The sequence below is a fragment of the Medicago sativa genome, chromosome 7 (genome assembly GCF_051527215.1).
Source record: "Medicago sativa cultivar Bolivia chromosome 7, Bolivia_mono, whole genome shotgun sequence".
NCBI lineage: Eukaryota > Viridiplantae > Streptophyta > Magnoliopsida > Fabales > Fabaceae > Medicago > Medicago sativa.
Genome location: NC_140755.1, coordinates 19,161,238 through 19,188,737, shown reverse-complemented (window position 1 = coordinate 19,188,737; position 27,500 = coordinate 19,161,238). Strand labels below are relative to the sequence as shown.

The window sequence follows — 27,500 nt, the reverse complement described above, 5'->3', positions numbered from 1 at the left end:
AAACACTTTACGAATACTTTTTCATCTTCTCTCTTTTTCTCTCAGTAACTTCAAAACCCTAAAATTCTCAAATTCCTTTTTCATCCTCTTTGTTTTTCTTCGTTCTTCTTCAATGGCGCTTCCTCCACAACCCGAATCCAACAATGGAGGAATTGTCGCCAACGCCACCGAAGAAACCGACGGAACTCCCATTCGATACCTTCCTCTCGATCATCTCTACTCGGCTACATCACCTTGTAGCGGTTCATCCAATGTCATGTCCAAAAAAGTTAAAGCTCGAAAACTCACCAACAACAACAACGAAGACAACGAGATTCAGTTCAGTAATGGTGAAATCGATGATTCACCGATTGAAATTGAAAAAACCATGTCGAAGATGACGTTGTTTTCTGTGGAGGATTTTCCAAAACCGCCGCTTTTGTTTGTTTACACGCGCCGGCGACAGAAGAGAAGTTCAATTGAAGTTGATTGTGAAAGGACGGCGTTGAAGAGGAGGAGAATTGGGAGTAATGAGTTGGAGGGATTAGGGATTGATTTGAATTTGATTGGGAAAATTGATGATGGACCTGGATTGAGAAAATGTCGAAATCAAATTGGGAATTTTTCTGAGAATTGTGATTCTGTTGCTAAGAATTCAAAGTTGGTGCCTGAATCTTACACATTGAAGAGATGGGTCGCGTAATGTTGCTTTCCCTTAATCTCTTTAAATTTTTGTTTATCTATGGTTTTTATTTGTAGTATGTTAAAGTTTTGTTTTTTTGATTCTAGAAACTTAGTTTATTTGAAATTTAATGTTTTTTGTTTGTTAGTAAATGTTAGTATTATGTGCTGACAGTGAGGATCAAATGCTCGACATACTTAACCACATTACGAAACCTACCTTATATATACTTATCCTCTAAACCAACCCTATATCCCTTATTTGAAGTTCAATGTATCTTAGATGGTTAGCCCTATGAGTTGGTTTTTGGGTTTATGGTTTATGATTCAATGTCTCTTATAGGGTGTTGGTACTGCGCCACTTTAAGAAAAATTGCGGTAAAGAGGCGCGTTAACGTGGAAGCGGCATTGTATAGCTTCTCTGTTTTCACGTTAATAATGCCTCGGGACACGAAAATGATGCTGCAGCCGTGAATCCAAACAGGTGCTTAGATGGTTAGCATTTGTGAAAGTGAAATGTTGCCTGTGGTTAGTTTCTGAAGAGGAATTGTTGTTTTGTGATTTTTTTGGAATGTAGTTTTTGTTTAGACCACAGCTGAATTTTTGCTTGAGTGTGTAGGGATTTGAGAGAGTTTAGTTTTGTGAATAAGGCTGAGTGATGTTGTTTATGTGTTGTCTATGGTTTCTGTGTGGTAGGGAGAAGGAAATTTTACATTAATGTTATCTGCACTTATTGCAGGTTGAGTTTTGATGATGCCAATCCGGAGGCTTTTGTTGGATTGAAATGCAAGGTAATATTATGTAACCTTTGGTTTATTAATTGTTGGGTGGGATATGCGATGCATTTGTTTTTGAATTGTGCGCAACTTACTACTGCCTAGATTGATATCAATTGACGAACTTACAACCATTGAACTGTAGGCTAATCTAACGTTTGTAATATATGGTGCACAGACGTGCACCATTTAAAAATGGATGTGACGTAAATGATCTGTTAATAATTGTATATTCATTCCGCTGACTCTGGTTTATAACTACAGTTCACCAATTTCAATCTCATTTTTTGCAGGTTTACTGGCCTATGGATTTAAAATCATACACTGGCCTTGTCAAAAGTTACGACAGGGAAGCTAAGATACATCATGTACGCCCTTATCTAAATTATTGCTCAAATGGTTTGAATAGCTTCAAACAAAATGTTGTGCGCAATTAGGATCATGTGTATTACACGATGTTGTACATGTTATTTGAGATTTCATCCGTTCATTATATATATTTGCAGATCGAGTATGATGATGGAGAAGAGGAAAATTTAATTCTTTCAAATGAAAATGTAAAATACCATGTTTCCCGTAACGACATGGAACGTTTAAAATTGAGTTACGCCAAAGTTCATGACAATAATGTCTCTGATTATAATGTTGAAGAGATGCTCGCATTGGCTGCAAGTATGAATGATTGTCAAGACTTTGAGCCCGGGGATATAGTATGGGCCAAGCTTACAGGTATATGCTCAATCTTGTTCAGTTGTTTCATTCACAGATTATTGTATGTGGATATCTTTTATTGAATTGATTTGTCTTAATTTTAAAATTATTAACAACGGTCTTTAAGAAACTTTTATAATTATTATTATTATTATTATTATTATTATTATTATTATTATTATTATTATTATTATTATTATTATTATTATTATTATTATTATTATTATTTGCTGTGATTCCATATGCATACTTTTGTAATTTAAATGAGTAATTTAAGTATGGTTCAAACCGAAGGAGCTGGGTACACAGTCTCTACTTTGGTGATTAAGTTATTTGTTTATTACGTACTTGCATATTCAGCAAAACAGTTAGGTCTGTTAATTTTGTAACTGCTACTATGGATGTGCCCTTTTACTGTTTTGTTTATGTTTATTTTGCAGGTTATGCTATGTGGCCAGCAGTTGTTCTGGATGAATCACTTGCTAGCAGCTGTAAGGGTTTAAAAACTTTCGTAGGGGGGAGATCAGTTCCTGTCCAATTTTTTGGCACCCATGACTTTGCAAGGTTTGGTATTCTGTTAAAACTAAGAGAATTTTATTTTTCAATACTGAGCGAGAAACTGTCTTCTTTTAATACGAACCGTGCTCTTCCTTCTTTCAGAGTTCGAGTGCAACAGGTGAAATCATTTCTCAGTGGACTTCTAACAGATCTACACTCAAAGTGCAAGAAACCGAGTTTCATTGAAGGTTTAGAAGAGGCAAAAAGGTAATACTAATCATGCCTTTTCTTTTCTCTTTATTAATGGTTCTCACACTTAGTAACTAGAACATCAAAAGCTGAAAACATCACTATGTTGCCATTGCATTTTTGATGGTTGTGCTGCTTCAGGTTCACGTTTATTAATATGTTAACAGTACAAGTCTTTATTCTCTTTAATGTAGCACTTTGGGTTCTTTGCTTTAATACTAAATTTTGAATAATTTTCAGATGGTTGCTATAATTTTGTTGGTTTTGCAACTGTTTCGCTTAAACAGGTATCTAAGCGCACAGAAGCTTCCTTTGGAGATGATAGAATTGAGGAAAAGATATGACTGTAACAATGTAAGTGGAGAGGATGGAGGATGTTCAGATTCGGGTGAAGACTATGTAAGTGACAAAGGGACTTGGGCAGCACTTCAAAAGATCGACACCTTTCCTTATGAAGTGGGAGACTTGCAAATTCTAAGCCTTGGTAAATTTTTAATATTTAGTACTTTGTCTTTAGGAATTTCTTCAATTAGCCTTTTAGTTTTCTGATAGGATCTCTTTTTTTGGTTGATGCTTGCTTCATATAACTGCTTTCTGCTTTTCCTTGGTGATTCCAAGAGAACGATCAAAACATAACCTTTCAGTATTTTTTAGTTCACTTCAAATCCATCTATTCTGCCACTCATAAAATAAATTGAGTGTTTAGGAAAGGCCACCTTTAAATAGTTTGATTATTTTAGATGATATTTGCTAGAAAGAGTGGTTAGGAGGCTTGTTAATAATACGCCTAACAATTTTCATTTATCAACCAAGTTATATGATGGCATGTGTATAAAAAACTGTTAACTTTCTATTGCTAGTTCAATGGTTTAGCAACTCCATCAGTGTGGCTTCTTGTTTCCTGAAAGCGCATAGAGTTTTACACTGAAAATAGATAAAACTTGAAGTTTTTGATATTGTATCCGAGATTGAACAAGCCATACAGTAAAATATAGAGGACGCTGCATTTTCATTTACAACAAAAGTTGAGGGCGGGTTTTTGGGGTCACTGTGTTACTTCTTGGTCATTGGCAATGGCAATTTGGTGAAGCTAAATGGACATCTAACCACAGGAATGTTAAATATTTTTTCTTTTTCAGGAAAGGTAGTTGGAGATTCTACAGCTTTTCGGGATGGAAGATCCATCTGGCCTGAAGGGTACACAGCAGTGAGGAAGTTCACTTCAGTTACTGGTGAAGTTTTTTTCTTTTTTTTTTTTAGGATGTTTGCATGTCTTTCTTTTATTTGATTTTTTTGAATGCTCTAAAGAATATTAAACACGTCATATATTTCTTATTTGAATATTTTAATTCTAGTTATTCTGATTCTTTAATTTCCCCCCCTCCTTAATTTTGTGCTTTTTGGTTGTTTAGACCCTGAAGTATCTGTCCCTTATAAGATGGAGGTTTTGAGAGATCCAGAATCCAGATTCAGACCACTATTTAGAGTGACAGTTGATGGTGGTGAGCAGGTTGGTTTTTACTACAAGATACGACTTTGCACTTGCAGACATGCACTTCTCTGAAAATTCTATATTGAATTATCTGATGCTGATACTTCAGTATCAATTTTTTGGTATTATCCTCGAGGGATATCACTTTTAACCTTTTCTGACATATGTAACATAAATAAAGCAGAAAGTTTAATAACCTTAGAGTCATGACTCTCTATTTTTTAATTTTTTTTTGAGAGGAGATTCAAGACTATCTTTTGAAAAAACAATTCTCAGCTTTACACAAAAGAGAACAGAAATCACACCAGAAGCTGTTACAAATCCTCCATATAATTAAAAGAACATACAATTAAATTAAATATTTGCTACATAACTGTCCTACTGTTTGATTTTCCTATCACTAATTCTACCCTGTTTATTTTTTACTTGGATAATACACAAGCCACATTTTAGGCTTGTTTTCTGCATGATCCAGGACATGGCCCACATTTTTTGACTTCGGGCTCTAACTGTCAGTTTTTTTTTCCTTTTCTTTCTGTACTTTTTAAAATGTTATTTTCTCTTCAGTTTTCTGTGTCTGAAGAAAAAAGTATGTAAAATGTCGCTTTGATAGCAGGATTTCTGGGTTTGTTTATTAATTGTTAGATTGCTTAACTAACTTTAAGTTTTGACTTGATTTTTCCCTTGTCTTGCAAGAGATAATAGAAAATAACCTTTAATGCCCATGATTTGTATTAATTAATCTTGTTTTAAATGTTTTGCTGCAGTTCAATGGTTATAAACCGTCTACTTGCTGGAATCAAGTATACGAAAGGATAAAGAAATTGAAAAAGGCTGTTTCTGAAGGTTCTGTTGTTGACAGCGCGGTAGAAAGTGGCTATGAATCCGGCTCTGATATGTTTGGTTTCTCCAATCCTGATGTGGCTAAACTGATAAAGGTGTGCTGTTTAATTATATGTTGATTTTTAGATTTGAACTGGAACATGAAGTCAATATTTTGGAAATTAGCGAATTACACCGGAATTCCCATTGGAGGCTTGGTGAAATAATGATAGTTTGGATTTTGATATAGCTCAATAGTGTCAACCGTCAATCAGTCCATATACTTGAATCTACCTTGGGGGATAAGACCTGGTTATTCTTGTATCAAGGAGTTTGAACTTTGTAGTTGATGTCAATCTACTCCCCTTCTCTATATGCTAGTGCTTTTTTTAAGCTTGTTATTTTCTGCACCAGGATCTTTTTTTAGCTTCCCTATTCTATAAAAAAAGTTTAGCTTCATACTCTCTCATTTTGCAATAGGCTATCTTCAAGTTATTGATCTAACCCGATACTATAATACACATACTTTTTCAACTTGTGTACATGATCCTTGATATTCACTGAAAGTAAGTATTATTTCCAGGGATTATCTAAATCCAAAGTCTCTTCGAAGAAATCAATTTGCAAGTCAGGTTCCAGATTACCTGTTGGTTATAGGCAGGTTCATATTAATTGGTTTGATCTCGATAAGTGCAATGTGTGCCATATGGATGAGGTACTGACTACTGAGCCGCCCTTTAATCCTTTAGAGTTCCTGTTTTTTTTTTATTTTTTTATTTTTTTTATTATTACGTTTTGTATTTCTGATTTTTCCCTTATCCTGTTTGTAAAATTTGTTCAAGGAAAATATAAATATTATCTTTCTTTCTTGCTAATATCTTATTCTATGCCGTGCCTGCTAACTTCGAGTTATTTATGTCGTAAGGAGTACGAGAACAATCTCTTTCTGCAGTGCGACAAATGCAGAATGATGGTATGACCCTCACAACTCATTTTTTATTCTCTATAATGGATTATGTAACATCACTGAAGGGGTTTAACATTTGTTCAGTACTGTTTAATGTACTGATAAATCTCTACTATTTAATCCATTTATTGATATGGAGCTGTGGATTGTGATGTTCATCCAGGTCCATGCTAGATGCTATGGAGAACATGAACCTGTTAATGGAGTGCTATGGTTATGCAACTTATGTCGCTCGGGTGCTCCTCCCCCACCTTGTTGCTTATGTCCACTCATAGGTATTCTGGGACTCTGATATTCTTGCTGTGTAACTTATTACATGTCTTCGTTTATTATAATGGAGTTTTTTTTAGGTGGTGCAATGAAGCCTACAACGGATGGCCGATGGGCTCATTTGGCTTGTGCCATGTGGATACCTGGTGTGTTTGTCTGACTTTATGTACTCTTTTAGACTCTAGTTTGCTCATATTTGCTAAGAGTTATAATTTTTGCCAGAAACTTGCTTAGCTGATGTCAAGAGAATGGAGCCTATTGATGGTTTGAGGAGAATCAGTAAGGTAGGCCTTTATAGCTAATTATGCCTTTCAATAGTACCTTTTTAAAGTTTTTTCAAACTTTTCATGCTTTGGACATTTTCATTATTTTTTCTTTTTAATTTTCTTCAAATTGCTTGTGTGTCACACTGATCATGTTGAGTTCTATATCAGTAGTCAGCACATATGATCAACCTGTTTTCTAATTGCTTTCCCTTTAATCATGTAAATTTTGCATCTGAACAGGACCGTTGGAAGTTGTTATGCAGCATATGTGGTGTATCTTATGGTGCTTGCATCCAAGTAAGTTTTTTTGAGTTTTTAGATAAAGAATAGCTTAAGCATGTTTTTCCTTGGTCTATAGACCAAATCAACCTGAAACACCACATTTACATTGGAATGAACTAAACCACAACAACAACCATCTTATGCCTGAAGAAACATTCAAAATAAACGAGTTTCTCTGTAATTTTTTGAAAATGTTATATTTATGTATTGATGTATCCATCTATATTAGTATGTTCAATATTAACTTCATTTGTCTCTCACTTGATACACCCTGTATGCAAGAACACATGTATACATTAGACAATGCATGGCTTGGCCAATATTTTTGTACTAAACTATTTCTTATAGTTTACTAAATTATGATGCGTTTTTTTGTTTTTTGTCGTAGTGTTCAAACAATTCTTGTCGAGTAGCATATCATCCACTCTGTGCACGTGCAGCTGGTCTTTGTGTTGAGGTATTTTTTTCTTTTTTCTATACATATTTTATAAATTATTTTGTTTTGACCTTAAAAGTGTGGTGTTGGCTTTGATACAATAATTAGCTTGAAAAGTTGATATGATTGTGCATTTATTTATTTTTTATAATTTTATGATTTATAGCTTGAGAACGAGGACAGGCTCTACCTACTTTCTGTAGATGACGATGAGGATCAGTGCATTCGCTTACTTTCTTTCTGCAAGAAACATAGGCAGCCATCTCATGATCATTCTGTTGCCGATGAACGTGTCCAGGTTATTGGTCAATGTTCAGACTATGAACCACCACCCAATCCATCTGGGTGTGCCCGAAGTGGTATGATATTTGAAAGCTATTTTACTTAAGTAATTTGCAATTTTATATCATTTTCTTGCTTAATCTCCAGCAGCCAATGTAAAACTATACAGAAGTTGTGTGTGGTGACTCCTAGTTAATTTTCTGTTTTACAGTTCTACTGTCTGTCTGTGACTTGACGTCATTTTTAGTTATTCCTTGTTTAGCATCAACTGAATTGACTTTCAAATTATATAGTGTGGTCTACATCAAACTAATGACCTGGGCCCTCAAATCACAGCTTGCAATTTGTGGTTTTCACTTTAGTAATTGGGTTGACAATCAGGTTTGAATTGAAGAGCTTTTTATGGGCACATTTGGAAAGGGAAATAGTTCTGTGCTAAGAGCAGGGTGTTAGTAATAGGCTTCCTATCACTAGGATTATGTTAATAAGAAGCATAGAAATCAAATTAGTGTTGGGGCATAAGTTATGTAATATTAGTTTTCAGTTTATTTTACTATTACTATACTTAAATGTTTTATGTGCAGTAACTGCTATGTAACTACTGTAGAAAGTTAGAATAATATAAGTGTAGGTTGAAAGGGAAAAAGGAGGGCATTCGGTTGTTTTATGCTTGGTTGCTTGTGAGAGACTAGGATCTCTAATTCCTAGAGGTTGGGCTATCGCATTTCTTCTTGTTCTTGTAGCCAACTTTGCAGAATGTTATTCTCAGAGTGTTTTTAGTTACAATACAAGTTATACTGCATTCAGTATGTACTGTCACTCACTTACCTGTAAATTCTAGATCTATCACCGGGTTGCATAGTATCTGAGCTGATGAGAAAAAATGTTCGCCACGAATTTATCGAGATCAGTAAACATAGTTTGTGTTGGGCTACAAATTTGGTAGATTCTCAACTGTAATCCTAGCTTATTAATGATGAAAACTTTTTTTAAAGACCAATTCTGTTTATCAAGAGTGTATGCGGCTGTATCATCCTTATCAATACACGAAACCCCCTAAATGTATTTCTCAGTTCATTGGTGTCATTTTGCACCGGTTTGATAAAATGCAGGAATATGACATGGGACATGGATGCAATACCCAACACAGACACGTAGATACAGATTTTTCTAAAAATTATAGGGCGCAATCATATCATAGTGCATCAAATTAGTAAAAAATTAATAGAAAAGAATAAATCTCATTTTAACAGAGAAAATTGGCATGTATTATTATTTCAGACAAAATAAGGTATGGTACTTAATATAATTATTGGAACAATATTCTCATCCCTATTGGCATAAAAGTTGTAAAAATTGAAGGAAAAACAATCATAAAATACAACTACAAGTGTCTGATATAAATGTCTGCGACATGGATACCACACAACACTGCTACTGTGTTGAGGTGTTACTGCTTCCTCGCTGGTTTGAAGGATGCTCATTCTATTTCTTGCTCAAAATATTAGTTGTTCAGGTTATTGCAGAAGCAGAACTGTTTTTTGAGTTGATTGATGTTTAAATTGTCATTTGGTTAAGGCTGTATTTTGCATTAATACTTCTTAAATTCAACCTGAGGCCATGACATGCATAAGATTAACGGATGTATTCCCTGTTTGTGCATTGAAAAGTTAAAGCTTGGGGAAAAGGGTGTGGACCCCTATTGTTCATTGCTTGGGGGATGGAAGGTGAATTGGAATATTGGATGGTGGGTAAATAAGAACAGTCACCTTTTCTTTATGAGAGTTTTTGCTTTTTAGGATGCATTTTTTGAACCAAATGTTTGCTGGGTGTTCTTAATTCTGTATCTTAGTTCTTCGTTCTATTTGTTTTGGTCTTTCTTCCTCCTTTAAAATAAATTGTTCAACTCAAATAATTAGAGATGAGTTTGATTAACGAGGTATGTCTTTATTCTTTTTGGGCAGAACCATATGATTACTTTGGTAGGAGAGGCCGAAAAGAACCTGAAGCACTTGCAGCTTCATCGCTGAAACGTTTATTTGTGGAGAATCAACCTTACTTAGTTGGTGGATACTGCCAACATGGATTGTTGAACGACCCAGAGCCTTCTGGCAGAGGAGTCTGCTCAAAATTCTTTTGTAGTGAACAAAGGCTGAGAACCTCTATGGTTGATGCTGCAGACAGCATACTTACTGTTGCCGAGAAATATAAGTACATGAGGGAAACTTTTCGGAAACAGTTGGCTTTTGGTAAGAAAAATTGCTTCTAATATTTTTGAAACTGGTGGGGAAAAGGGATATTTTCTTTCTTAGTGGAATTTTGACTTTTACTGTCACGTAGGGTTATTATAATTTAAGATTTAGCCATGGAGGGATCCCATCTTAAAACAAATATTTGATTGTGTCTTATAAATTTTAGGGAAATCAAGAATTCATGGATTTGGTATCTTTGCAAAGCATCCATATAAAGGTGGAGACATGGTAAAGACAAATATTTTCATTTGAATGAGCCTCTTTTTATTATAGCATTTCACTTTTAAAGGATGTGCTTATTGATTTAGTTTTATTCAGGTGATTGAATACACTGGTGAACTTGTTAGACCTCCTATAGCTGACCGGAGAGAGCGTTTTATATACAATTCTTTGGTGGTAAGTTTTTTTTGAATTACCAAATGTTCGGAACTTAGGAAAAGAATTTGAAAATTGATGAAAAGAAATAACATGATTTTATTGAAAGACTAAGAATAGGAGAGAAGTCTCTCCTCCAAGAGTTTCCTTTTCTAACAAAGGATTTCTCCTTCACAAAATTCTATCAAATGTACATAGTTCCGTCTTCTATTCTTACTTCTGCTATTTATAAACGATATCCCTTCTAACTAACCAACTACCCTAATATCAAATGTTCAAATGTACTAGTATAAAGAGTGACATCAATGAGACATCTTATTTCTTTGGAAATGATGTGTCAAAATGTGAAACTGTTTTGGAACCTTTGATTCTCAACATGAAACAGAGATGTTACAACTATTATACCTTGTGGAATGTTAAGTATATGTTTGTGCAGGATTAGTGACTTGTGTCTCGTTCCCTTATGCAGGGTGCTGGAACATATATGTTTCGGATTGATGATGAACGAGTCATTGATGCCACTAGAGCAGGAAGCATTGCTCATTTAATTAATCATTCCTGTGCGGTGGGTCCTTTCCCCTTTTTTCTCATTTTCCTATTAATCCATTTCCTACTTGTTAAAAATTGCCTTTTCAACCTGCATTCTTAACTTGATGCATGAGATTCACTTGATTTTGTTTTTAAAGTTGCAATTTTTAGCTAACTATTTTAGAACTGGAGCGTTGAAGGTTTCTAGGTTATAATTTTAGGGATATGCATTCTTGAGAAAACTTTAGCCTTGTCATGACATATTAGCAGATTTCTAGCTTCTAGACATTTTTAAATGACCTTCGATTTATTGCATTTAGTGTTGAACAATTTGATTAGTACCCACAAAACTGTGACCATACACAAGTGCCAAAATATATTGCATCTAATCCTGTTGTTAAACCTACATTCTCCATCGACTTCAGTTTGGAAATAGTGCAATTCAACTTATTTATTTGGTGAAGAAGCTTTACAGCCTTTTTTTAATTGCTGAAAACAATCAATTGCTTATCTATATCTTTTTTTTGTTCTTATGCAGCCAAATTGCTATTCAAGAGTCATTAGTGTTAACGGCGATGAGCATATTATAATATTTGCCAAGAGGGACATTAAACAATGGGAAGAGCTCACATATGATTATAGGTTTCTTTCTTCTTTGAATAAGATACATTCACAAGAACCATACAAAAGTTGGTTTTATGTTGGTTTTGATTGTGTGTGTAGCATTAAAATTTCCAAATATATTATAATTCTCCATAATTTAACAGTGTGCTGACTTTCTTTAATTCTTGTGATAGATTTTTCTCAATAGATGAGCGGCTTTCTTGTTACTGTGGCTTCCCAAAATGTCGAGGTGTAGTAAATGATACTGAGGCAGAAGAGCGAGCTGGTACCCGATATGCACCACGAAGTGAATTAGTAGATTGGAAAGGAGAATGAGGTAAGCAACATTTATCTTGCTGTCTGACATCTTTGTTGAATATTGAACTTCAAACAATCACTGTAATTGACGTGGATTGTTAAGGTGGGGGGGTTGTCAATCTACAATTTAAGCAATGATGCAAAAGGACCAATATTTACTATTGTAAAATTTGGAGATGACCTCTGTTTTGGGGTCTTCGGAGAGGAGCTTCCTTAGGCTTATGGTTCACTTTTGTGCTTAGTCAAACTTTGAGGAAGCTTGTCGATTATTGTTATTTTGAGTGGTGGTTGAGTTTTTAGTGTGGTTTGTTTTTTGTACTATTACTCTACAAAACTTTATACTTTTTTATTTTTATTTTTATTTTTATTTTTATTTTTCTTTCTGTTGTTTGATATCGATTCCTTGTTATGATTTCTTGTGAGGTTTTCCTTTTGGCTTTGGAGATTCTTTTTGGTTAATTCTTTCTTCTATTGAGGATATGCTGTCTCCTAAATTATTAAAAAAGACCTGACATGAACATAATAATTCCCAAAAACATGGTTTTTAACATGGATTTGATTGTTTATTGGCAACGCTAGCAGAGTCATAATTTGACTGTGATTCTAAACTGGTTATGTTAAGATTCTTATCGATCATAGATATGAATGGTTGAGTTTGGCCTAAAGTCCACGTGCTAAGATAGTAGTGGAGCCTATTCTAGATTTGTTATTAGGCCACCTGTATTGTGCATGTTCTAGATGTCCGGCTCTAGACATGAGGGGCGTTGTTTTTGGGTGACCCATATTTGTCCATGCTCTAGATGTTTAGCTGTAGATGTGAAGGGGTGGGTTGAGATCATTAATCGACTACAAATACATTAATACGACCAAAGTAGTCCTTAGATTGCTTGACAGTCTGCACCTCTTGTGCTAGCTTTGGGGGTTGAATCCTAAAACCCTAATTCTAAGAGATTGCTAGATACAACTGGTCTATATGAACTTGCTGAACCATATTAGCTTTTATTTTGAGTAACTTGCCAATGCTTATGCATGTTACTTGCAAGACTTTGTTTTCCATTATTCTTAATTGTAATATATATATATATATATATATATATATATATATATATATATATATATATATATATATATATATATATATAGACACACACACACACACACACACACCCTGGTTTCATTGGATTTCATGTGGGTTTTAGGGGAAACTCTATTGAGTGAACGAATATTCGTTTATTTTTTACATATGTTTGATCAGTAATTTATGTGTACTTCTGCTCTGTCCTTGAAAATTTATTCATTCAGTTCAAAATAAATGCTAGTTTCTCGGAGATGAATTTGGTCATTTGCCGAAGGAAATTTGTAAGAACAAAAAAATAAGAAAGATTATCTTTAAATTTAATATGCCAATGGTCCCCTGGAACCTTAAGCTCTCCGAATTTGGTCATTTGCCGAAGGAAATTTGCAAGAACAACAAAATAAGAAAGATTATCTTTAAATTTAATATGCCAATGTTCCCCTGGAACCTTAAGCTGTCCTGTCTCTCATGTCCTTAGTCTGATGTAGAAGGTCATGTCTTTTTCCTGTGGCTTGTATTTCTCCGAGGTTTCTTTTCTGCTTTGAGTCAAAATCACAGATGTCTGCAAACGTGGTGATTAAATTGGTTCTGCACCACACCACGTGTCCACATCTTTGTTTTGCTGTCATTTGTTGTCTATATTTTGTTCTAAATCCATCATTTCGATTTCAAATTCAGAAGTTATCTACTTTTGCTAGTCGTTATTCTGTCATACCTCTCCACTTTTCATTGTTTTTCTTTTGTTTTGCAGATTTTTAATCCTAAATTATGCCATGGATACTTGAAGATAGACCGTTTGTCCAACAACTTCTGTCATGAATTCTGCCATTTTCCGAAAGTACAGTGTAGTACATAAGTCATCTGATTCTCCCCATTAATCCATAACCCCAACTGAGCTGTTTATGTTGGCTCAAGGTGGTTTCCTCGGTATTCTGGTTATGGTAATTGGAAAGACAGCATTTTTTTTTTTTACAAATGATTTCATTTGAAATTCATTATCACAATTAAGGCTTCTGTTTAACCTCAACCAACTTGCGGATATATTGTAACTTGCCATTGAATAGGTACAGTTGAAGTTACATCAAACCATTCATTAAATGTGAAGAAATTGAGAATGTGAATTTATGTAATTGCTGATTGTGTCAAATTGCCTCCTGCGTCATTAATAAATCCAATACTATGAATCCATTGAAGGTCAATATATCTGGTTTTGGGCTTATTCAATTTTGTAAAACCGGCTTGTAAGTTGAAAATTTCCTAAACTTTATAAACCCTGTATAGGTAATATCTTTGGTCAATATGAAATTTGAATTTTTCCTATATACTGTCTCTTCAAAATTTTTTTTTTTTCCTATATACCTCCGAAGCCAAAGGCTATTAGGCCGGAGAAGTGGATAATATGGGTGGTCCAATAACGGATCTAGTACAAACTCTCATACTATCTTAGGTTTAAAGTTTACTCAACTCCACAAAACTGACCTGTGATGTGAGTATTGTCTAAGCTTTAGTAGTTTTATTTAGGTTATATCTCTAGTCCATGTGAGACTTGTGTTTTTTTGGATAAGACAAATAAAAAAAATTGGGGCTCGTTTTTTAAATTTAATTTATGATGATATTGCAGAATCGTTTGATCTATTTGGTTAATTTTACCTTTTCATGATAAAAGCTTTAGGTGTTGATTTCATTTATTCATTGAGACATCAAGATTTCCTGAGTTTAAAAATTATGCAATGATAATGTAAACAATTTTATGTCCAGTCATTTTTAAACATTTTTTCACAATATAAATATATTTCAAGAAGTAATACTATGATATTACACAATGGTGGATTATGATTAGACATCTGAAATAAATGTCAACACTATCAAAGCATAATTATTAAACTCATGAATGTTTATTTAGTTAAAACGTAGGGCTTTTGGTTATTTTAAGGGTATGTTTAGTTAGAGGGGAGAGCAAGGGAGGGCTTAGTTTAAATTTTAGTTTGGTTTTATTTTTGGAGGGGAAGGGAGTGGAGCAAATCTCCTGAGCCAATTTTAGGTCCTCTCCAAAAGTGGGGGAAAGTGAGGGGAGATAATATTTGTTTAAATTATGGACTTAAGTACCCTTTTATTTAATATAATCTTAAATATTATAAGGGTGGGAAATATAACTTACTATCCCCCTTCATTAAAATACCTCCCCTCCTCTCATCGAACCAAACACAATATTTCAAAATCTCTCCCCTCTTCCTTTCCCCTCTCATTCCCTTCCCTCAATGTTTTGTTATTTTGACAATTTAGTTTATTTGAGTACTATGATATAAAAAAAGAAAAAGTAAAATGATATAATAACATTTGTTTTTTGTGTTGCAGTTATGTTTTAATATCATAATATTGTATATTTGTTAGTCCATTAAAAGTGTTATGTCAGTTACTCTGTGGTAAGGTTTAACCATATCAGACTATTTAGATATATGGCCATTGCTTTATTTAAGGTTTTATTACAAAATGAAACTTTAAATAGATTTAGTCTTATTGAGTAGATTAAGGGTAGTGTTTGAAATGGCTTATTTGAATTTATCTTAAAATAATTATAAGCTCGTTGATATGTTTATAACATATTTCTTACTACATCTGTAAGCTCTCCATAATGGTTTTGTGAAAACAATTTATACTTTACATAGACTTTATGTGGAGTTTCTTGTTCTCTATTCGATTGTGAAATCAACTTATACATAAAAATCTATAAATTAAGAGCTTAATTAAGTTTTATCCTAATGCCTCTTTAGTTTAGGTTAGGTTTTGGAAATTAGCCAGATTAGTTTAAGGTAAGTTTGGCCTGTCTTGATCAATTTCTATTTATACTATTTTTTATTTTGTGGGGGTTTGTTTATTTCAGTTTTTGAAAATAATCATAATATGAAGAACTATCTTAATAGTAATGAAAAGCAATTTTAGTAGCTTATGCGAAATAATCTATTTGCAATGAGTGATAGATGATAATTAATGTTAAATAAGTGATTTTTATGATTGTAAACAATTGCAAATTGGTTTTAAATTCAGATAAAATCTCAACAAATAATCACTTGGTTATATTATGTAAAAATCAGTTTTTCAATTTTATACAAACAGTTTTTTGGTGTAATGGGGTACAATAATTGCATTAAAATGAATTATCTTGAGATATTTAGGATTTTAGTTTTTCTTGGTTAGAGACAGACATGAATAAACTGAGCCGAAGAAGGTTTTTCTTAAATGAATCCCGTCCAACAGGAAAGTTTGAAGTCCAAGTCTAGTTTTGTCATCTGCCATACGTTTCTTTAAGGCCACTTTAGACGACTTGGTCTGACTTGTTAGTCCACTTAAAGGTATGTTGTTATAGGTGAAACTATTTGGGTTTATAATATATTGAAAGTGTTAATAACCATATGATTTATCGAAAGATACAAAATCTTATACAATAGTTATAGCCAAAACATATCTTTATTCACTAAAATGAGTTGCCTGCTTGTTAGGCATTATAGACTCTTAGGCTTTGTTTGCGAGTTTGGAGGGGAAGGGAGGGGAGGGATTTGGAAAAAAGGAACGAGCAAGTGGAAGAAATAGAGGAAAATGGGAGGGGAGGGCTTTGGGGGGTTAATTTTTCTTTATAATACAAAACTTTCCTCATTTGAGGGAACTCAAAAATTGTATTGGAGGGGGGTTTTGGAGGGTTTATATGAATTCTTCAAATTTAATCTATTTTGTTATAATATTCTTAAAATTAAAAATATAGTAATCATAAACATTAATTTATCATTCTCTAAAAAACTAATCTTTCAGAAAATGTGAAAGATTTCTCCATTTTCCCCCATATTTTCGACCCCCCAAAGCCCTCCCTTCACCTCCCAAACAAAGCCTTAGAATTTAGGTTGGCCTAACTCGACCTTACAAAATTGGCTTGTAGAGCGAGGACTGTCTCATGTCCAAGACTGGACATATGGAGCGTAACCCCGAGTAGCCCGATAGAGGAAACCTTGTAACAGGTGGTCCAGTAGATCTTGGATAAGATCTGATACTATTTTAAAATTTGGGTTGGGCATAACTTGTACTTCTGATATTGGATTTCTTTTTTGCTTTTGTTCTCTCTGTTGGTTTGATTTAGATTGCTTTGGTTCATCTCTATGCTGATTTGATTCGATTTGGTTCTTCTGTCTGATGGTTCCTCTCTTTGGATGCTACTTCTCTCTTTATTGGTTCTTCTGTTTGGTTGCTCCTATCCCTATTGGTTTTTCTCTGGCTGATGCTTATCTTTTAGTTGGTTATGATGTTAGTTGGTTTGGTTTGATTGCTTTCGTTTTGGTTTTATATTATCTATCTATTATTGAGTATGTTTTCTTGTTTGGCAAACTCTTGATTGTTCATGGTAATGCATTGCGAGTTTGAGGGGAGATGCTAGATAATATGTTATGAGGCTTTTGTTATAATTGGGCTAAGGGTAGTTTAGTCTATTTATGTTCTACCATATACTCTTAAGTTATATTCATATTATCGATACCCTAAAATAATAAAACGTGCTAGGAGTCCTACATTGGATAAAAAAAATAAAATGTGTTAGGAGTCCTACATTGGATATAATAAAGCTTGAATATAAGTTTATAAGTGGGGGCAAACCTCACCTTACCAGCCAGGTTTTGTAAGGTTGTGTTTGGCCCAACCCAAATTCTAATAAAGATTTTTTACATTGCTTGTAGTCTAAGCTTTTCGGTTAAATAGACTTTTAAAAAAGCTTTGGACTGGCTAATTTAATCAATAAATTTGGTCTGATCTAATTTGATGCAGACTAGGTCATGTACCCCTAAAAGTGGTTTGGCCTATTTCTATCATTATTGGATTAAATTTTTGGCTTTACAAAATGAGTTAAGATAAATGTTTTGATGCATTTTTTTACAATTTTTTCTTACTATTTTATTCATATGATTTTAGAAATTATCATGTCTGCATGTTTTGTAGATTGTAATTATAAGGCTAAAATATGGTTTTAGTCCCTGCAAATATGCCTCGTTTTGGTTTTAGTCCCTGTAAAAAAAAAATTGTTTTTGGTCCCTGCAAAATTTTTTGTTTTTTAAAATAGTCCCCGACCCCATTTTTGTGATGATTTGCATATGTGGCACATGATGACTGAACCCATTTTGTAGTTTTTGGTCCCTGCAAAATATTTTGTTTTTTAAAAAGGTCCCTGCAAAATTTTTTGTTTTTGAAAATAGTCCCTCCAGGGACTATTTTAAAAAACAAAAAATTTTGCAGGGACCAAAAACAATTTTTTTTTACAGGGACTAAAACCAAAACGAGGCATATTTGCAAGGACTAAAACCATATTTTAGCCTAATTATAATTATTACTTATTCTTTCTTTGTTATCCTTGACATAGTTTTCTTAGACAGCTTAGTAGTTTCTCAATTTCCCTTTGGAAAAGTTCTCTCATGAATATCAATATGTATATGTAAATTGAGTACACAGCTGCTCTTATGGCACAAACTTACTCTTCATTCATTGATGTTGATACCTGTAAATCTATTTGCTTTCCTATCTTACCCCACATATGTGAGATATTGGATTTGATTTTAGACTCTGGTGCCTCTAATTATATAGCATGTATCCCTCTCTCATCTCTAATATGACATCTCCCAAAACACCTCACCATATTACATTTTTTTTAGTATTGGTCAAGGTTCACCACACCATCAGTGTCTCTCAGTTTAGTCTTATTTGTACCTGACTACCCCTTAACTTACATGTTCTCTCAATTGATCCATAACCTATAATTTTGTCTCTTTCTTTATTCAAGACCCAAGTACTGAACAAGCGATTGGAACATATGAATCATTAGGTCTCTTGATATCATTCACTGTCTGCTTGGTCAACCAAGTTTAGTTAAGTAGAAGTAGTTGATTTTTCATTTGAACATTTGAAGTCCTTAGAGTGCAAGTCATGTTTACTTGGTACACATGAAGAGTCTCTTTTTCTTGTAGTGTCAATCATGGTAGTCAAATCGGGATACGTATCGTGTATCGTTCGATCACTTTTTTGAATCGTGCATCGTATCGCGTATCGTAAGAGACATAAACAAAAAAAATATGACTTGAACTTTCATATATAAATAAACTCCAAAATACTTCAAATATCATATGTAAATATAAACTTTAAGATACTTCAAAACTCAATAAAAATAAATAACATAAAGCGTCCTTAATTCAATCAAAATCAAACATAAAGCCTATTATTAGGTTTAACAACACAACAATGATCTCATGTGATATCACGGTCTCTCATCTTTTTTGTTTGCCCTATCAGTGAATACTTTTAAGAACAATAGAATGGAACAGGGTAACAGACCAGAGGACCAGAGAAAGATAGCAAAAAACAGAGAGATAGAGAAACCGAGATATATAGAAACAAAGTGGGTACTGGGAAGTTGTAAACAGAGAAATAAATCATTGAGATGTGGGGTATTGGGAAGGTTACAAGTTACCTAAGTCTAAAAGGTTATAAGAAAGTACTAAATCGTGGGGTATTGGAAACAATACAAGTTATAGGAAAGGTAACAATTGAATCCCCTTAATGACCAATAAACAGAAAAATAGAAGGAACAGTAAAAAACCTTAAAAATCTAAAACCGAACAGTATCGCATGATACAGAGGAGTATCACGATACAGCCGATACGGAGGCGATACAACCACGATTCAAGGTGTTTTGGGATACAAAGTAAGATACATACAGTGAAGGATGTTTTCATATCGTATGTATCCCAAGATACAAGTTGTTTTAGGATACATAGTAAGATACGTACCGGTGAAGGTGTTTTCGTATTGTATCACGATATGTATCATATGTTTTGTAGGATACCTACTACACTTGTGTCAATAGTAGGAGCTACTTTTCTGGACATTGTTCATTATAATGTTTGGGGTCCTAGTCACGTGCTTTCTATCTTAGGATACAAGTATTGTCACTTATATATTTGTATTTATCCTCAAGACTCACTTAGATAACCTTAGTGAGAGACTGTTTTGAATTATTTGGTGTCTTCCAATCCTTTGCTCAAAGATAGAGAGACCAAAATTGGAAAAATAATTCGACTCTTGAAGTGAAAATGCTAAAAATTTCTTTTAAGCTCTCCATTAAACTTCTTCATGGTTTCTTATGGCAAGTTACATTAGTCTAGATGTCCCCACATACCACAATAGAATGATGATTCTAACTAAATATCGTCATTTGGTTTATTAGAGTACACTGTATGTATGGTAGACTACACCTAGAGTAGCTACACTTCTGTGTAACAAACTGTAACTAATTAGTGTTAGTTACAGTTGCATATTACGTACTCTTGTGGGATAGCAGTAGCTTAGCAGAGCCCTGTAACTAACCTCTTAGAGTTATAGGTTAGTTGGAGTTCTGGCAATCTATAAATAGGATCAATGCTTATTGTAATAATTGAGAATTCATAAATCAGAGATCAACCACAAAGTGCTCTTTGAGTTCTCCCAACAATCTATGAACTACATGTTCAACTTCTAACATGGTTGATTCAACTTGGGCTTTGTTGATCAATGCTTATACACTTTAAAATTTAAAGTTGATGTCATTCTTAATGCCTTTTATTTGATAAATTGCATGCCATGCTATCCTCTAGGCTAGATATTGATGTTATGGGGTTTTTATTTTAGATAAACTGAGAGAAATACTAACTTGATATAAAAGTGATAAAATACTAATCCGTATTTATCGAGATACAAGACTCTTAATTTTGAATAAATAGGAAACTTAGGAAACAAATCATGATTAAAAATAAGTAATATAGAAACTTTTCGTAGGAGATATCTAAAATACTATCAGAAACTTATGCTAGGAAATACTGTAACATAATATCACATTCTAAGATATTTCATATATTCTACTACTCTTCCTCACATTAAAGTTTACCAAGCTTTAAGGTTGTTACAAGAAAATAATGCATTACCCCCTCTCAGAGAAAAATTAATAGAAAAACAAACAAAATTAAGCTCCACCAAACGAGTGGTTGGAAAGGCAGCTCAGTGATGCTAGAGAAATTGAAGAGAACTCCTTGAAAGGGAGCCTATACTATTGGAGGCAATGTCTCTCATTCTCAAGTCCACATCTAGAAGCTTCAAACCAATAAAACAATAGACTGTAAACACCAAATCATAAAGATGCTTTTGCTCGGGCCTGTCAACCTTTTTCCCGGGTGGATTGACCCTAATTTCATCCCAGATGCACTGGTCTCGTCATAGAAAATATAATGCTTTTGTAAATATTATTTCTTCAAGTGATATAGTATAGTACTGTCACAAGATTCTGAGGCTTATAACGGTGTACCAAAAGAAAATGCCCAAGAGTACATTGAAATCCAATCTGATTGTGAATGTCGTTCCCACAAATTCTGGGGCGACAGTTTTAAATCAAAATCATGAAGAACAAGTTCTTGATCCCACGGAAATGCCTTATTTAAAGAGACACAATGCAAGTTTAATGACAGTGATCACACTTGAAAGGGAAAAGTCTTTGAAAGAAGGAATCATATAAAAGACGAGAATTCATTCTCCAGCCCTGCCAACTCATCGTCCTTACACAGGTAAGTCCTCTTCTGGTCTTTGGAGTCATTGTGAGTCTTTTGACATAGATGTTCCTACAGCGCTTAGAAAAGGTATTGGATCTTGTACTAAACATCCTTTGTACTCAAATTTTTCTTCTTTATTGGCTAACTTTACCTCTCAGTCATCAGCTGTAGAAATTCTGAAAAATATTCAAGAGGCTCTAAAAGTTCAAAAGTAGAATTTAGTTGTTCTTGGGAGATGCGAGGTCTTGAGAAGAGTAAAATTGGAGGGTAATGACTTTGCCTACAGGAAAGAATATTGTGGCCTGTAAATGGATCTTCTCTATAATATATAACTCTGATAACATAGTGGAAAAGTAGAAGGCCGCTTGGTTGCTTAAAGGTTTACTTGAACAAATGACGTCAACTACTCAAAGACATTTGTTCTTGTTGCCAAAGTAAACACAGTTTGAGGGCTGATTGTGATGGATTATAAAAAGTGATTATGATACTCAATAATTTAGAGATTAATAAAAAAAACAGTTTTGTGCTTCTTTATCAGAATAAAAATCACTTTTCAAAAAATCAGTTATAAAAAATGATTTTTTTGGGAAGCTACTAAAATCAACTTCTCCTTTAAACTAGTTTTTATATATATTTTTTCTTTCAATTTCTCATTTTTAAAAATCTGTAACAAATTGATGAAAACTTGTAAAAGTAATGATTATTTTAGAAGTGGTTTTTTTCATGAAAAAAGTTGTAACAAACCGACTCTCAGAGATTTTTTAAAAAAGTAGAAGTTTTTTTTTTTTGAAGGAAAAATAGAAGTTGTTGTGTTTGTTTACCATCATAATTTTTTTTCCGTAAATTATGGAAAAAAATATTTTTTTGAAGATGCTATTCAAACCATCTTTTCATTAGAAGAAGTTTTTAGATTTTTATTAGATTCAATTTTTAGCAAACAAATGAAAACTTGAAATTTTTTTTTTAAGAGAGATTTTTTCACAAAAAATAAAATAAACGGTAAATAAATTTTACTCCTAGGACTGGACATCTGGAGCGTGATCCGAGCGGTTTGACCGGTGTGACCTGATCGTAGGCGGCCCAACAAATTTTGGATAAGCTCTGATACTATCTTGGAATTCATTGAGCCTAACTCAACCTTACAAAGCTAACTTGTAAAGTGAGCATTGTTCTCACTTATAAACATATGTTCATGTCATATCTCATCCAACATGAAACTGTTAATAGGTCTAAAGTTACCCCCAAGGGCTTGATTTGAAAAGTTCACCGAGTCAGTTAAAAGAAAAGGGTATATTCAAGGACAACTAGACCATATAGCATTTGCAAGAATTTTCAATGGTGATAAATTTGCAACAATAATTGTATATGTGGGTGACATTCTTACGGGAGATGACATAGTTGAGATGGAAAGATTGAGGAAAAGCTTTCATAAGAGTTTGAGATCAAGGAATGAGGTACACTGAAATACTTTCTTGGCATGATGGTTGCTCAATCAAAGAAAGGAATTACGGTCTCCAAGAGAAAATACATTATATACCTCTTGGAGGAAACTGAGAAAGTGGGCGTAGACCAACAAACCCCTATGAAACCAAATGCAAGAGTTGAATTGAAAGGCAGTGTTCCATTTTATATTGGGAGATATAAAAGGTTAGTTGACAAACTTATCAATCTAGTTCAGACCGGACCTAGTATTGTCTTCTCTGTGATTGTTGTAGATCAATTCATGCATTCTCCTTATGAAGATCTCTTGGAGGCAGTTTATTGAATCTTATTGAATAAGAGAGAAAATGAGAGACATATGCACCATGGAGGTTTCATTATATAGGCTCTACGACATTAATTACAATAGAGTATGCTAGAACATAAAGACCCCCTCAAGTTGGAGCATATAAATCAAATGCACCAAGTTTTCTACATATATAACTGATTCTAGAACCACACATGGAATTTGTAATACATCTTCCAATTAGTCATTGGAATTGACAAAGCATGTGACGATGTCGCCTGATTAAATTTTCTCTCTGACAAAATGACAATCTATCTTAATATGCTTGGTCTTCTAGTGAGAAATTGGATTTGAGGTGATATGCAATGCGGCTTGGTTATCACAAATTAGTGTTGTTGGTCTTGCCTCTTCAAATTGAAGCTATGTGTAATTATTACAACCAAATGAGCTCCATGTTACCAATGCCTTGGCTCTAACTCAGAACTGGATCTTGAAACTACATTTTGTTTCTTGCCCTTCGAAGATATCAAACTTCCTCCACAAGTAATATCCAAAAGTTGATCGCTTATCCATGGGTGAGCATGTCCAATCAAATTCTGAGTAACCAACTATCTGAGTATGTCCTCTATCTTCATAAATGATACATTTTCCTAGAGCACCTTTGATGTATTTACAATTCGGATTACAACATTCATGTGTTCTTGGCTGGAAGAATTTAAGAATTGACTCACCATACTAACTGCAAAGGAAATGTTTGGACAAGTGACCGGTAAATAGTTCAATTTTTTTAGCCAATCTTCTATATCTCCCTTCATCTGATAGAGGTTCCCCATATTAGGTAGAAGTTTGACATTTGGATATATAAGAGTATCAAATTTTTGACATTAAATAGACCTATTTCTTCAAGAATATCTATAACATATTTCTTTTGTCATATTAGAAGACCATCATTGGATTGGGCTACTTCAATACCCAAAAGGTAACAAAGTTTACCAAGGTCTTTTGAAATTGATTAGAAAGATGTTTTAACTGGAGTATCCCCTGCCGATCACTACCAATTATGACAATATCATCTACATAAACAATAGGTTAAATGTATTATTGGGCTGAGCGACAATAAAAAACAGAATGACCGACTTCACTACGAATGATACCAACCTGTTGTACCATAAAGGATCCTGTGTAGAAGATAAATCATGGTTGATTACTCCTTCTAAGCAACAAACCATGTGGTTGCTACATTATACACTTCCTCTTCGAAATCGTCATGTAAAAAAAGGCATTCTTAATGTCAAGTTGAAGGAGAGGTCAATGTTGAATAGTTGCAATGGAGAGAAAGAGTCCAAGCCATATTGGCTAGATGTGAGAACGTATCACTATAATCCAACCCAAAAATCTGAGTAAATCCCTTAACTGCCAAATAAGCCTTAAATCAATCAGTCTTACAATCAGGACCAACTTTCATTCTATAAAGTAGGACAACTTACTAAAGACTTCTCGTTGGGTAGACTAACCAATTCCTAGGTACTGCTGCTTTGGAGAGCACACATCTCATCAATCATTGCTTGTAAGGCATTGCCTAGAGATTTATTTTTGTATAGAAACAGAAGACATGCAAGTATAATGCAATTAAGAGTGACAATGATAACACAATTTAATGTGAAAAGGAGAATGGTATTGAGTAGGACGTATACCTTTTTGAATTGCAATAGAAAGATCTACGATCGAATCTGGTAAAGGTGGCAACATGGAATTTGGAATGATATCATCAGGAGCAGGTGTCAGGACATGCACAATATAGGGTTGGTTGACCACAATGACATGTCTGAATAGGTCGTCGAGTGGGAGGGTCTGCAGAAGGGATAATTATAGTGGTCTCAGGTGAGAGAAACACCATAGGTTGAAGAGCGATGATAGGAGGTGGGGTAGGTACGACAATAGGAAGTGGATCAGGAGATACATGGGTTGACTCAAAGTGTGGAACCAACTAAAAAAATGTAACATCAGCCGAAATAATGTACCACTGAAGAGTAGGAGTAACAATAATAACCCATTTGAGATCGACGGTAAATTTGAAAGACACACTTGAGTGATTAGGCTGATTTGTAAATGATTTGTTAAGACTGGCTGTGAGATTATGGACAAAACGCGTGGACCCAAAGACCCGAGAGGTAAGCGAGTATAGATGGATATTAGAAAAAAGGACCGAGTGGTAGATTTGGTCACCTATGACAGAAGAGGGCACATGATTTATAAGATAACATGCCATCAGGGCAACATCCCCCAAAAATGAATTTTAGAAACCAATATTAGATAAGACTTGTACTTTAAGAAAACCAATGAGATGGACGTCTCTATCTATACAATGGAGATGGGTAGGATATTGTCTTTGTTTATTAACATGTATGTATAGTTATAGTTTCATTTAACTAAGCAATTAGGCTCAAGTGGTTAATGAGCTCCATCAAGAACGAATTATTTAGGAGAACCTGAATTCAATTCCTCAGTGAAACAATTCTTGGCTAGACTTTACCTACCCTCGGTCGAACTCTGAATTACCTTTCCACTGATAACTAAAGTTAACATAAAAAAAACATGTATAGTTTCATCCTATGTATCAACATGTATAGTCTCATTCTATATCAATACAACTATTCAATATTCTCTTTGTTCCTTTTTAGTTGTCTCTTGTATTTTTTTTTTTTTTTTGTCAGATAGCCTAGTGGTTAGAAATTCACTTTTTAAGGTGAACAAGTGAGGTGTCCAAGGTTCAAACCCCGACCCATGCATATAATATGCAATGTTCCTATCAACTAAGTTAAGCTCACGAGACAGTTGTCACTTGTAGAAGATAATATTTCTATTTACCCATCCTTTTTAAAGTTTAATGCAATATTAATTATTGTTTTATCAATAATACCCTTACGTATTTATCCTAGACAGAGAAATATGTAGAATGAGATAATAAATAGTTAATGGTATAGTATATAGAAACCATAATTCTATTAAAAGTAACAATTTATTGTTTTTCTTGGTATGGTATGTATAACTAACTCTAAAAACAATAACTAAAAAGGAATAAAGGGAGTATCATTTTTGTCTCATTCAATTTGTTTATTAAGATTGGACTCTATTGGTAAACTAGTAAGTGTGTTGTGTTATGATGAGATCAAGACTTATAAAGGGCAGTCCGGTGCACAAAGATCCTGCGTACGCAAGATCCGGGATGGAGTCCCACCGTTTGGTGTATTGTACGCTACCTTACTTTGTTTTTACACAAGAGGTTGTTTCCAGGACTTGAACGTACACAAGGTTTGGGATGGAGTCCCACCATTTGGTGGATTGTACGCTACCTTACCTTGTTTTTACAATGGATTGTACGCTACCTTACCTTGTTTTTACACAAGAGGTTGTTTTCTGGACTTGAACGTACGCAAGGTCCGGGATGGAGTCCCACCATTTGGTGTATTGTACGCTACCTTACCTTGTTTTTACACAAGAGGTTGTTGTATTGTACGCTACCTTACCTTGTTTTTACACAAGAGGTTGTTTTCAGGACTTGAACCCATGACCTTTCAGTCACATGACAACAACTTTACCATTGCGTCAAGGCTCCCCTTTAGGTGGAAACTGATGATAGATAAAAATTAAGGTTACTGATATATATTATAAGGATATATATTATAAGGCATGTATTTAAAATCTACAACCATTAATAGTAAATTTGTTTGTTTGCATAGGACATTTTTTCTTGGTTGTTGTTGTATAGAATTATTAATTTTTTTTTTTTATCAGACTGCTTCAGTTGAAATTAAACTGTAGAGGTCCATTCCAAATCTTCTACTGATGTTCTCAATCTGATAGTCTGATTTAACAACAATTATCACTATTGCTAGTTGACTAGTGAAATCTAGACGTGAAAGATCTTGTTTAATGTCAGTGTTGTATGCACTTGTGTGCCTGAAAGATTACTGATCGTGGTCCATTTATAAAAATAGCTCCAAGACGTATGTACTCCTAGATTTCATCTTGGTTTATTAGAGGTTTTATATTCTAGCATGATAGAAAAGCTTTGGAGTCGGGCTAACCTTTTCCTTTACATATTTTTCTTGCAGGGCAATACAAGATTGCATTAGACATCCTTGAGAAATCTGAGTGGAAATGAAAACATTTATACAGATGCTTGTCAATTTGTTGTATTCTTTTAGTTACTTTGCTAAACAATTAGAGTATTTTTAGGCTTTTTAATAAAATATCATTTGTAAGAGCCTCATTTTAGAATTCAAATGAAAAATCATTGATTATACTGAAA

The 27,500-nt window shown here is 33.9% G+C and overlaps 1 protein-coding gene across 2 annotated transcripts; it reads left to right on the top strand.

The window, feature by feature from the left end:
• LOC146904822 (histone-lysine N-methyltransferase ATX2-like) lies at positions 1-27,500 on the top strand. Of its 2 annotated transcripts, none has more exons than XM_085727853.1 (25): positions 1-678; positions 1,400-1,451; positions 1,730-1,804; positions 1,943-2,165; positions 2,588-2,711; positions 2,808-2,912; positions 3,182-3,378; positions 4,034-4,126; positions 4,307-4,404; positions 5,154-5,324; positions 5,792-5,923; positions 6,134-6,181; positions 6,339-6,450; positions 6,526-6,591; positions 6,668-6,729; positions 6,952-7,008; positions 7,382-7,450; positions 7,596-7,788; positions 9,676-9,960; positions 10,130-10,191; positions 10,282-10,359; positions 10,808-10,903; positions 11,405-11,508; positions 11,664-11,806; positions 27,304-27,500. In XM_085727853.1, the coding sequence occupies exons 1-24, from the start codon at positions 113-115 to the stop codon at positions 11,803-11,805; spliced, it is 3,210 nt and encodes a 1,069-aa protein (XP_085583979.1). In that variant the 5' UTR covers positions 1-112; the 3' UTR covers position 11,806; positions 27,304-27,500. The 2 variants fall into 2 exon arrangements, with proteins under 2 accessions (XP_085583979.1, XP_085583978.1); XM_085727852.1 differs by lacking the exon at positions 27,304-27,500 and adding an exon at positions 13,614-14,009.